This window comes from Cavia porcellus, unplaced genomic scaffold (assembly GCF_034190915.1).
Source record: "Cavia porcellus strain 051 isolate PalLab524CR breed Dunkin Hartley unplaced genomic scaffold, mCavPor4.1 scaffold_17, whole genome shotgun sequence".
NCBI classification, from domain to species: Eukaryota; Metazoa; Chordata; class Mammalia; order Rodentia; family Caviidae; genus Cavia; species Cavia porcellus.
This window is the reverse complement of record NW_026947500.1, coordinates 3,889,854-3,903,653: the sequence shown is the minus strand read 5'-3', so window position 1 is coordinate 3,903,653 and position 13,800 is coordinate 3,889,854. Positions and strand designations below refer to the sequence as shown.

Below are 13,800 nucleotides of genomic sequence, written 5' to 3'. Positions count from 1 at the left end.
GAGCTAAGTCTCTGGCCCATGAGTAGAAAAATTTTAAAGGTTGAATTTGGTAAATACAGGAGTGCCTAAAATGATAAGAGAGTTAAATATAAATAGTCTACCAATGTCAGAATGTCCTGATGGCATAACCTATGGGAACAGAATGAAATGAACACAGAGCTAAGGCTTCCCCTAATTTAATACTTCACAAAGTAACCATTTGTATGAATTAAAGAGTGGTATTTTGACAAAACTGTGAAACCAATTTCTTCTTTTATCCCAAAGAATTTCTTTTAAAATATGTTTTAACTTCTTTACACTTAGCAAAAGGATGACTATATATATATATATATATATATATATATATATATATATATGCCCAAAGTTATTTTGCTAATGGTCTGTGCAACCCTACTGGTTCCATTTTTAGATTAATTTTGAGCCAGTGTTCTTATTTGTAGTGTGGTTCTCAAAATCCTTGACTATCAAGATGTATAATCCCAACTCTACTAAGACCAGAATTTTTTTTTTCTTTTTCTCTTTTTAACCTCCCTGAAAACTTGCTTGCCTCTATTCTCATTCCAAATCCTTCTACTTGGAAGCATTTTCTCTTCTCTAGCTTTTCTGTGAATGCTACCATGAGGTGTTTGTCCCCTTAGCTAGACATAGATGACTTTTTCGCATGTCTGGTGGGACAGTCCTTTGGGCAGGGCCTGGTTGCTCACAATACTCCACATGTCCCAAGTGCCTCTGTCGCTCTCCAAGTATAAAACTGCTCATTAGCCAGAAGCCTTCTTGGTACCATTTGGGATACTTCACTTGAAACTCATCTTTGTATCTTCGGAAAATTTAGAATTTGTAGTTGAAGAATTCTCTTTTCAAGTCTAAAACTAAAATCCAGAAGCCAAATGAGTGGGGTTTTTTTTTTTTCAAATACATGCCAGTTTAAAAATGGGAGCAAAAACAGGAATTGGAATGTGCTGTGTACATGTACCAACTTCACACAAAGAGTAGAAACTTTATGTGCTACACACATGTTCAGAACACAAAGAGGGAATTAAGAGCGGAGGAGGGCACAAGAGGAAGGGGAAAGCGGTGAAGAAAGGAGTTAAGATGTGTTATGTACACGTGTCCTACACACATGTGCTCATAACCAAAATAAATGCAAAAGGCTCTTGAGGTTACCTTTCAGATTTGAAATTCCAAACACTTTTTATTTTAATTAGTTTTGATATAATAAATATATTCTTATGTATATGGACCAGTTTTGTACTTTGAATTTCTGTACCTGCACATTTTATATTAATAAGACTTAAACTACCTTTATTGAAATAAGCAGCTTTTCTATCAAAGGTGCTGATTTGGGGCCCGGTTTACAGCTTTGTAAATCATGTAGATGAGTCTGCAGCTGTTCCTAGCCACACACGATAAACATAGCTTGGGCCTCACCAGAACTTCAAGGTCAATAGACTGATAGCGTGCAGACTCAGGAATTCTTGGAAGTCTCTTTCCTATCTTTAGGGTCTCTTTAACTGCTTGCTTCATTCTAGAAAGAGCTTCCCCTGCCTGCTCCTCTTTCTCCTGTCCCTCCTTTGCCAGTAGATAGAACGGATCTGTCAGTAGTCATTTAATCTTGTAGATAACTGACCAGTGACATTTGGGTATCCTGAATTATACCTGCAGCTTTAAATACCATCCTAAGGCCTTGTTTCCTGCTGCAGGAATATAAAGCCAATTAACTAGAAAGTGAGTGAATACTTCAGGGACCTCAGAAATCATCCTAGCTTCTGAGAATTAACCTTTTAAAATGTTTTCAGAGATTCTTGGGGTTGCAAAGGAAAGTCGGCCATGATCATATCTGGTGGTTCCAATCTGAAGGCCCCAGGCCTGTGCTTAGAGTGGAGGAAGTAAAGAGATGACTTTGTGCTTCTGAAACCCCCTAGGTTCAGCTGATTTTAAAGACCCTGTCCCTTAAATACACTGCTGGGCTGGAGGAGGTGGTGTCAGGAGACACCGGAAGGCGTAGTAAGCCCTCTGTGACTTCCAAGAGAAAATATCCTGCTTGTAAGGCATGTAAGCCAGTTGACAAAAATATGTAGTAATGAACCATGCACATTGTGAAATGTCTTTTGTCTCTGTTTCTACAAGTTAACCTTTTCACTTACATAGGAATAACAAACCAGGCCCAAGTAGCCTGAGCCCTCTGTTCCCCTGATGGGTGCTTGTGCTATACGGTGCTCCTTTTGGAATTCCTCCTGGGCCCAGTCTCAGACACCAACTGTCCTTCTTTCTTGTCCAGTGACATGGATGTTTATTTCAGTTTCTGACCTTGGTACTTAGATAGTGTTGAGTGAGTTTCAAATGTAAGATTCCTTTTAACTTCTCTTCCTTTTCTCCATCACCATCACTTTCCAAATAAAAAGATCCATTGTCCTGGAATGTACCACTCTGCCCTCTTGTTCTGTGATGTGACCTTGAATAAAGTGGCATACATCGTTGGTACTCTTTCATAAACAGGTTTTAGAAACACATGCTCCCAGCGCTCTTTACAAACGTCTTTCATCCTGTCTGTTTGCCATCCCGGTGCAGTGGACACTCAGGAGCTATTGTTGCTACTCTCCAAGTCAGAAACTCTTCCTCATTAATGTTGTTTATGAGAGAAAACAGACAAAGAGTGGAAGCAGGAAAATATTTTGAGATATCTGGCTGCTGAGAGCTCTGTGTCTATAGACACGCTTCATGTTCATATCATGGTGATGCTTTTATTTTGTGTTGTCCCATAGCAGTGGTGGTGAGGAGGACGTGTTGTCAAGCCTGGAGTGGTCAGGGAACATGCCCGATGTTACGAAGCCAGTAATTAAGAGAGCACCATGCTTTTAACCCTTTTCTAGTTAATTTATGAGAATATACTATGGATAGGACCACAGGCCATAACTAAGCTTCATGTCCAAAGGAACTGAGGGAAGAGTAACGAAACAATGTTTTTTGTAGATCATTAAGTTGTAAATTATGTAGCCCAGTGCCAGGCACCTAGTAAATTCTCAGTAAATGCTAGCAAGCAGTATTTCCCCAGCACAAAGTCTTTCAGAAATTTCTTTCAGGGAGTGTATTAATGATCCATTATTTCTTCCTTGTGAAAGAGGATGTTATTGACTTATTGCCGCTGGGCTTGGCTTGTTGAGCCCTGTCTCTGTTTATTAATGTGATGAGGTTACTTATGGGGAAGGAGGGTCCCTGCTGGATGGTGGCAATAATTATCAGTGTTGTTGTGAGGCTGCAGGAACCCATTGCTAGCAAGTGCTCGTTTCTTTCTTTCTTTTCCTTTCTTAAAAAAATCCCATTATATAATTTAACAATCATTTTGTTCCATAGTGAGATGAAAAGAATTTAGCAGCCTTCAGCTGAAGCTGAATGGGGAAGCAAATTATAGAAATCACTGACATTAGTGCCTGGCCAGAGTAGGATTGTTTCCTACTGAATATTTGAAAGTGTTTTGTTCAATCTAATTTTGAAAGACCGGAGTCACTGGGCTTCCACTGCTTTCCTGGGAACCATAATTATGTGGCCGAATAGAGCTCAGTGGTGGACAATCCTCCAGCTGATAGCAGAGCAATGGAAGCATTCATAGGAGGTCCAGTCACTATGTTTCTCAAAAAATGGGATTTGGAGAAAGGGCACATATGTGATTTGCTCACTTGAGAAATATTCCTTTTGTTCTATGCAAATATGATATTTCTTTGTTCACTCCTGCTGGTGTTGAGCTGTGGTTTGCTACATAATGGGATTTTCTTTTACTTGCACTGTGAAAGATCCCTCAAAGCACATGGAAGTAGAAAGACCAACATATTGAAACGGTCATGCGCCCCAAACCAGCCCCAGCAGTCCTCGGAGCTCAGTGGCCAGTCCCACTCCCACACATAGGCCCATTCATTCCCTTCTTCTAGTTTCATTTTGAAGTAAATCTTACTTATAACATTTTTAAGTTCTGACAAGATATCTGTAATACTGGATTTGTCTAAATTTTAGCCACTTTTAAGTGTATAATTCAGTTATATTTGTTATATTCAAAATGTTGTACAGATATCACCACTATCTATTTGAGAATTATTTATCCCCTTAAAAGAAACTCTATCCATTAAATAATCATTCCGGCTTCCTCTTGCCCCCAGTCCCTGGCAGCCACCAATCTTCTTTCTGTCTCGGTGGATTTGCCCGTTTTGTATATTTCTTGTAAATGAAATCATGTAATATATGACCTACTTTATCTGTCTTCTTTTTTTTTAAATTTTATTTAAGGAGAAAAAGAAAAAAAAAGCAGAAAAAGGGTACAAGTTATACAGAATTTCAGAAAAAAAAATAAACAGGAAATCACTAGTTAATGGATTACATATTGTCATCTTAGAAATATTTGTTCAAGTTACAAAATTAAAGCATATAAAGTGGACATTCAAACAGTGAGACTGCAAACAGTTCTGTTCAATGATCCAACAAAATTCAGTAATATCATTGTCTGTCTTATACACTTAAATATACATGCAGTTAGAGCACTTTCTTTTCCTCTCTTTTGTACAATGACTATTACACTTTTTGGGCTTTATTGCTCCCACAGTTCTTACTACTTTTTTGGAAGAAAGAAAAACCAAATGTGACATAACAGAATAGAGCTCATCAAATCAAAAGGGTGGGCATAATAGATAATGTAAAAACATAATACAAGGTGATCAACAATGGTTACCATAATGTCTCTAATAGAATTGCCTATATCATCAGTTATAATAAAATTGAACAAAACAGTAAAGAATGAAACTAACAGAACCAAAATATTAGAGACATTACAGGTCATCAAAAGTAGATAATAGTCAATCAGAATGGGCGTCATAATGAATCCCACTATCTTCACAGCTGTTGCCTAAACTTTCAAACCTGGTACTATCAAGCAAAACAGAGTAGATGAACATCAGTCAAGACAACATGGTGAGAGCAATACAGGGCTTCAAATCAAGTTAATAGAAAATCAAAGTGGGTTACTATAATATATCCTGCTATTTTTTATTTATTTTTCCCTTAATTAAAAGGATAAAAATAAAAAAGTAAATAATAAAATGGAGATTGAGATAAAAGAGGGCATAACAACAAAACAGCGCAGATCAAAACATAACCATTTAAACAGAATAGTGTTTCACCACAAGATAATACCGACATAAAAGTAGTTACCATATTGTTTCTTTCCTTGAAATCTTTGAGTATAACTTCGTATACTGTAGCATCAAATATATTAAAACAATGTAAAATCATTCAAGAGAATGACAGTATCACAGGGTATTTAGAATCCACTAACAGAAAATGAACAATGGTTTCTGTATAATCTCCTTGTCTATAAAAGTTTTTGTTTATACTATCACATATAATAAAATCCAACAAGATACAACATGTTAAGACCTATGGAGACAGAAGAACAAAAGCTTGATGGGACTTCAAAACAAGATGATATTAAATCAGCATTACCTATTATGACGTTTTCACCAAAATAGCTGTTCTATCATCCAATCTTCTCTGCCTCATTTCTGTTGAGCTCTTTTTCTGTCATTAGTTGTCAGTTTGTCTTCTTCATTTTATTTTCTGCTCCATTCATTGTGGCCTCTCTGCCACTATTTCTGGATTCTTCGTATTTTTCTTTTTTAGAATATCCTGCAGTATTCTCTGTAGGGTTGAATTGGTGGTTGCATATTCCCCTAGTTCCTCTTTATCCTGGAAGCACCTTTTTTTTCCATCAATTTCCAGGGATAGTTGTGCAGGATATATCAATCTTGGCTGGAGGTTATTATCTTTCAAAGCTTGAATTATTTCCCCCCACGCTCTTTGTGATTTGATGGTTTGTGCCTAGAAGTCTGCTGTAATTCTGATGGGTGTTCCCTTGTAAGTGATCTGTTTCTTGTCTCTGACAGCTTTTAATATTCTGTTCTTATATTGGATTTCTGGTATTTTGATTATTATATGCCTGGGTGTAGCTCTGTTTGGGTTGTAGGTGGCTGGGGTCCTGTATGCCTCATACGTCTGAGTATCTTTAACTTTTGCTAAATTAGGAAAATTCTCCTGGATTATTTCTGTGAGTAGCTTTTGTAGTTCATTTGTTTGTGTCCCTACCTCTTCTTTTATGTTCTTAATTCTCAAGTTATAGATCCTCTTATCATCTTCTAGTCTTTGTATTATTGCTGTTTGTTTCTTTGTTATTTTTAAGAAATTTTTCATTTCATTCTCCCATATTACAAATCTGTCCTCCAGTTCAGATAATCTATCCTTAGTTTCTTTCAAGCTGTTATGCCAGTTTTCGATAGAGCTTTTAGTTTCCTGGTAATCTCTTTGAACCTGCTTCATGTATTCTATGTTTTCTCTATTTTCTCCATCAAACAATTCTATCTGTCTTCTTTCACTTAGCTTAATGTTTTCATCCATTTTACATCAAACTTCATTCTTTTCCATGGCTGAATACTATTTCATTTTGTGGATATACCACATTTTGTTGGTCATCTGTTAATAGACATCTTAGTTATTTCCACCTGTTTCCAATTTTCTGCTGTCAACTAGAAGTGAAAATTACTAAGTCCTATATTGATCCTGCATTTAACTCACCAAGGAACTCATGAACTAATTGCCTCCATGACTGCATCATTTTACATTGCCAATGAGAGGTGCAGCTTCCCTGCATTTTTAGAGGTATAGTTATCCTTGTCATTGTGGAGTAGCATCTCATTGTGATTTTGACTTGCATTTTCCTGATTACTCAGGATATCGAACATCTTCTCATGTGCTTATTAGTCACTCATTTGTCATCTCTGGAGAAATGTCTGCTCAAGTCCTTTGCCCACTTTTAAAATAGATCACTTGCCGTTTTGTTGTTCAGTTGTAAAAATCATTTCTATGGTGTTCTGCATACTGGACCTTTATCATATATGCCTTATAAATTGTAAAATATTCTCTGGGTTGTCTTTTCTATTTGTTAATAGGATGCTTTAATGCACAAAAGATCTAATTTAGTGAAATTTAGTGTTTTTCTTTTGTCACTAGTGTTTTTGTTGCTCTTTTTCTTGCAATATTAGGAAAATATCATTAAGATTCAGCCCACAAAGTTTTATCCCTGTACTCTTCTAAGATTTTTATAGTTTTAACTTTTATATTGAGAGCTTGGATCCATTTTGAGTTAATTTTCTAAAGTGTAAGGTATTGGTTTGACAGCATTGGCTTTTTGCATGTGAATATCCAGTTGTATAATTTTATCCATGAATATATCAGCATATTATTTCAAAAGATCATAATTTTTCTTTTATCCAAGGAGCTAGTATATCACTTTTTAAAATACTGTATTTCTCAAACATCATCAAAGGGAATAAAACAAAACAATAAAATGAAACAAAACAAAACAGTGAGAACAATATTGAACTTCAAAGACAGGACACAAAGAAGTCCCCCATAACTGCTCTACTGCATTTTGTTGTTCTCTAAACAGATGCTCTGACTCCCAGCGCCAACCTGCAAAGTCAATCAGTCAGTATAAGCATTAAGTTGTTTTGTACCTCAGTTTCTATCATCCTAGCCTGTGTTCCTGCTAATCAGCCAGTTGCCCATGGAGCTCTGGGGGAGGAGTTCTTCTTGTCACCCAGCCCACGTGTCAGCTGGCTCACAGGAAGGGCGGGCTGACTCTTGGTTCTCTTCCTACCCATGACTGTGTCCGGCTCATGGGAAGGCTAGGCTGCCTGCTTGGTTCTCTTCCTAGCTACAGCTGCTGCTGGCTCATGGGATGGGTGAGCTGACTTCTTGGTTCTCTTCCCTGTTGTCCACATGGTGGCTGCTGGACATCATCGTATATTTAAGTCTGCATTCAAAGTGGGAATTGTCTTAAGAAATTTTTAACAGCTAACTCATTTTAAAATGTAGTGCATCTGTTGCCATTTTTTTGGTAAATTTTCAAAGTGTTTTTAGTTCAGTGTAAGTTTCCTTCCATTTCTCCTTTCTTCACCCTTGTAACTTGTTGAGGAAACTTCCTTGTTTAGACTAATTACCTGGTCTTGATTGTGCTGATTACACCCCCACTGTGCAGGGTCCCTTGATTCTCTGGCCTCTGTAAATTGTTGGGTGATTTGGAATTATATAGGCTTAAACAGATTCAGGATTTTGGCAAGACTGCCTCTTAAGTGACGCTGTATTCTTTTAGCAAGAATCAAGGACTGTTTATTTCTTACTTTTTTATGTTACTAGTCATTGAAGATCACTACCTAAGTCTATTAGTTTATTAAAAAGTACAAATAGTTATATTCTAATTTTATTATATCTTCTCCATTTATTACATGGAACATCTACTTCTATGAGTAGAAGCTTTCTATATTTTATTTTGGATCAAAAAGATAGTCTCTCATTTAGAAAATGGATCATTTCAAGAGATACTTGGATCATTTTAAGGTGTCTGTATTACAACTAATGTTTTAATGTCTTCCCACCATGAGAAGAGGATAGGACTATATCACTTTAGTCATTTCTGTACATATAATGTAGTTTAAATTATTTTGTCTTTTAAACAAAAATATTTTAGGCTTCATTTTTGCCGAGGATAAACTTGTGATTCTCTGTTTTTGCCAGTTTTCAAAATAGTAAGTTGTTTTCTTGTAATAGTTTCATTTTTGGTCTTGGGAGATATTATTAATGCATTTAATTAAGAATATTTAATGTGTATTTCCATTATTTTTGTCGATTTTTAACCTATCCTGTCTTTGACCACAAAGATGCTTTTCAAGTTCACCTCTGAGTTTTGTATATGATTTTGTGGTCTTTGCCAAGTTTCTAGCTATTTTAAGGTATGACTGAAAAATAAAGTGAAGGTTTTAAAATAAATTATTACAGAAAGACACATTGTCTTGATCCATCTCAAAAGACTCCCACTCAATTTAAACGTTTTTCCTATCATTCTTGCCACTTTCTGAAGCAGTTCTGGATGTTGTCTTTCATGAGGGTCTTCAGTTGTGTTTTGTAGCGGCCTCAGTGTCCCAAATTGATTAAAAACATTTGTCTTTCATACTCGTTTTGACTTTGAGGAACAGTCAGAAATCCTGTGGAGCCAGATGCAGTGAATAAGGTGGATGAAGACACACTGTAATACTATTACAAGGCTGTCTTTCCATTGGATGGCGTTGGGCAAGGACAACACTCTATTTTTGATCACCTATTAGACTCTCACAGACATTCACAAAAAAAGGCTTCCAGAACTGCTTCAGAAAATGCCGAGAATGATAGGATAAGTGTGTTCTACTGGATAAGTCAGGACAAATATTTTGAGGGGGGATTAATGTCAATGTGTCTTTCACTGCAATAAAATGTTTAAAAGTTTGAACATTTACCATAAGTTCAAAGAGCTCAAACATCAGAAAATTTTCCAACCTTATCTGGTTGAAAGGTAGTCTGTTTATGGCACTTGCGCATTTCTCTACACAAGCTATAAGACTTTATCCTTACCCTGCTCTTTGGAGAAGATGAGAGGATCCCATAAGGAACCTGGCTTTTGTGCAATCATAAGTCAAGTTAGGTCAAGCATTAGAAACTCACTCATACAATTCATTCCATGTGTTTTTATTGCGTTTTTGTTAAGCATGCAGAGAAAAAGAAAGCACAATTCCTACCTGAAGATTTTGCTTCCTGATGGCTGTCTTTTAGTGTTCAGTGACACAGGACTGATATCAGGAATGTACATTTGAAAAAAGCTAGAACCAACGTTGTGATTTTATTGTGCCTGTGTTCCAATTCTGTCTCTACTATCAATGCAGAGATTGATGACTAATCACTCTGGGTTCCTTTTCTATAATTATAAAAAATGTTAAGTACCTAATAAGGTGACATTTATTGAGGACTATATCTGAAGAAGGAGAAAGGGTGAAAATGGATGTGCTTTTCTAAGCCCAGAAAATGGCTGTGAATGCACGTAGATTGGTTTTCCTCTTCTGATCTTGACTGTTAAGTAAGGGCAATGTTTATTTTCTTCCTATTTTATAAAGTTGCTGAGTACTGTAATGAGTTTACATTTATAGAGTGCTTAGAGCTTTTTGGATGAAAGGTGCTAAATTAAAGTTTATTGTTTATTGAATTTATTTGGTGTATCCAACCTCCTGGGAACATTTGCTGAAGTTAATTAAAAACAGATAGTCCTACCCTGACAGTTTACAGTGCCACTTACAAATCAATGACATAAATAGTGTTACTTGTGTTGTCCTAACTTGGAGATACCCAGGGAACCACAGTTCTCCAGCTAGGGGAATGGTCCTACTTTGTAGAGAAGATGAGTTAAACTTTTGGGTAGAAACACAGAGATATTCTCAACTTTGAGCCACCTACCACTCTCACTTTTAGAATATAGATATTTTCCCCAATTTTTGACTGCAACTTATAGGTTGAAATTATTTTACAAAAAAACCCCCTCTGTTTTCTATCATTTTGGCAAAAAGTTAAGACAAATATTTGTTTTATGTGTTTTATAATCAGCATTTCTTTGCCACAGTATCATTTCAAAACAACCAGCTAGAAGGATTTCCGCTTTCTGAGTCTAGCCTAGTGGATATATGAAGTGTAATTATAGTAAGGGCTTGTTTGTTTCCTTGCCAGTTGGTGATGGAGTTTTGTGGCGCTGGCTCTGTCACTGATCTCATCAAGAACACGAAAGGAAACACACTGAAAGAAGAGTGGATCGCATACATCTGCAGAGAGATCCTACGGGTAGGTAACAACACTGTAAAGTACCACAGGATGACTTGGGAAGTGTTGTACTTTGTTCTAACCTTTGAGTGCAATTCATAAGCATAGCAGAGATCTCTTTAAAGGTTTCTTTTAACAGTGATGGTAGTGGTGGTTTGGCATGCAAGTCTGCCCTGATGGGAGTAAGAGTTATTCTTGACAGGCCATGTGCATATCATTTAGGAGGCTGACACTGGTTGATTTCCCTTAGCAAAGCATTCATTTTCATTGGTGTTCCCAAATAGTCTGATTTGGGTTCAAAAAAATGATCTCCAATTTAGAAAATGTATTATTTCAAGAGATATTTTGATTGGTGATTTAAGGTATCTATTTATATTAGTACCTTAACTTTGTAACTAAAATTGTAATGTCTTCCCACTATGCGATGTATATAAAGACTGTATGACTTTAGTCATTTCTGTACATACAACACAGCTTAATTTATTTTATCTTTTAAACACTTATCTTTTAGGCTTACTCACTTAAATTGTCAGACTAGCTGGATAAGTTTGTCTTTTGCCCAGTTTTATCCACATAATCTCATGTCAGATAATAAAGATAACAGTATCATATTTAGTTTAGTTCAGGGAGAAAAAGTAATTGGGCATATTTTGTTTCATTTAGAGTAATACAATTTTCTCTTGCTAGTAATATGGAGGCTACTATTTGTCTACCAAGCTTTCATACTAGCACTGCATGACAATTATTATTTATTTTTGAGCTCTGCCTTCTTAATTTAAAGGGAACAATCAAAATTATTTTTCACAATGAGTTGAAAATAAGACCTTGAGAAGTTCATTATATGCTATGAATAGATGAATGGATGGATGGATTGATAGAATAACATTAAGGAAAGAGAAAAAATGTAGAAAGATGATGTCTAGCCACTAAATGTAAACCACATTAAGCAAATGACAAATAGCACATGAAATTTTTAAAAGATGGCAGTTGACAATGACACAAAATGTCAAATATTTAGAAGCTAATTTACAGAAACAAGTGTATGACATCTGTTTTTAAAAACTAAAAAATATTGTTAAGGGAAGTTAAAGACTGTAATAAAAGAAGGGCCATTTCCTGGGCTCGAATAAATTATATGGTAAAAGATGTCATTTCTCCAGGTTTGATCCATGCTTTCTTTGAACTCCTAATCAAAAGTCCTGTAGCTATATATATATGAACAGTGATAACTTGCATTTTAGAAATTAAATGGAAATGTAAAGGCCCAGAATAACCACAGAAATCTTAAAAGAAGAACAAAAGTAGAGGATTTAAACTCACGGTTATCAGAATTTATTATAAAACTGCTAAATAATTCAGACAGAGTAATATTGCCATAAGATTAGACAGTGGCCAAGAGAACAGAGTCTAGAGCCCTTGAAAGGACACATGTCATGTGACACTGGATACATAACAAAGCAATGCAGCTCTCAATGGGAAGAAAGTACTTTTACCAGTAAGTAGTGCTCAGTCAGTTCACTAACGAAGCCATAAAGTCAGCATCTAATTTGTGCCGTATTAAAAGCTCATTCCAGTAAGTATAAATGTGAAATACAGTAAAACTAACATTCTTATGAGCAAACATAGAATAATATGTTAATAGCTTAGGTAGGCAAAAAAGATGTCTTAGTGTGAGAGCCCAGTTAAATCAGGTTGGTTTTCTGTGCAGTGACAGTTGATGTGTCTGTTACTTCTCGCACTACGGTGTGGACTGCAAAGCACGCGTGTGGGAAGCAAACCGTATTGCATGTGGTTTGGTGGTTGTTGGTAGCAGATCTGGTTTGCAAGTGTTTTATTTACCACAGCACCATGCAATGCAAGGACTACATGCATATTTCAGTTTACGGTGGTCATTTTCTTTCGGTTTCAGTAAGTACGATGAGCACATGAAGGACATGAATATAATTCTGAGAGTGTTTCTGAGTGAGTTTAATCTAGAGGGATCATTAGCATTAACAATAGATTGTTTGGTCTTGGCTTATGTTCTATTGACTCTGTCGCCTCTCCATTTCTCCAGGGGCTGAGTCACCTGCACCAGCATAAGGTGATTCATCGGGATATAAAAGGGCAAAATGTCTTGTTGACTGAAAATGCAGAAGTTAAACTAGGTAAGAACAGAATCTAGGAAGTCTAGGAACTGCTGGCATGGACAGCATTATTTCAATAGCTCTTTTTCTTTTTTTTCCAAATGAGTGTAAATTTGTCATTGAGTGTGGAGGACACTGTCATAAAAATAGAACAAAAGATGTTTTGGTCTACTTAAATTTTTTCTAAAAGCATTTTAAGAAATGGATTGTACATAATATGATGAACAAAACCACATGCTTAATCAATGTATAGTTGAAATTTTTGTAGTAAAAATTAGACATGACAGACCTTGAAACTGTCTCCTACATTTGTTTGTTTGCTTTGTGGTTGCTATGGCAGAGCATTTAAGGTTTTTTTACGGAAAATATCCATAGTTAGACTTATTTAGGACAGTTGATTCCTCCTGTATCCCCATGTGTTTAAGGTTTATTTACATTGACTTTATTTCCTAGGGCAAGTGAACAAAATGGATGCTCAGTAGCCTAGGCCAGTACTGATTATCTCATGTCTGTCTGGCAGAGCGAGCGGCGGAGCATCCTTTTCTTTGGCATATCTGCTAGAGGCCTTCCCACAAGCCTAGAATTGCCAAATAAAAGAAAACCCCTACATGTGTTCCCTGCTTGAACATGAGTGGACACATGTCCTATAGCACATGCAATTTGTTACCTAGAAAGAATCACTGTCCCTATAATTACTTATTTTGAAAGATAGTTTCCTTTTTTATTAGCACTTAGAGCCAAACTTTCATCTCACAAATGCTTCCTTAAAAAATGTGAAATATATATATATGCATATATATATATATATATATATAATGAACATCCTCAGAAGATTCATTCATACTATGTAACAGTTATGTTGAGAATGTATTATATATGCCATTCCACTTTCAAGAAACTTGGACTATCTTGTGTAAATATAAGAATAACTCTGTGTAAATGTCAGCATCTTCATTTGATAGAT

The 13,800-nt window shown here is 36.0% G+C and overlaps 1 protein-coding gene across 10 annotated transcripts in view; it reads left to right on the top strand.

The window, feature by feature from the left end:
• Tnik (TRAF2 and NCK interacting kinase) overlaps positions 1–13,800 on the top strand; it is a 375,608-nt gene that overhangs the window by 241,261 nt on the left and 120,547 nt on the right. For all 10 annotated transcript variants that reach the window (XM_013145513.3, XM_063227156.1, XM_013145516.3 and 7 more), the window contains 2 exons: positions 10,621–10,731; positions 12,767–12,857. In XM_013145513.3, coding sequence (XP_013000967.1) covers positions 10,621–10,731; positions 12,767–12,857 — 202 coding nt within the window. The remainder of the gene's footprint in view (positions 1–10,620; positions 10,732–12,766; positions 12,858–13,800) is intronic.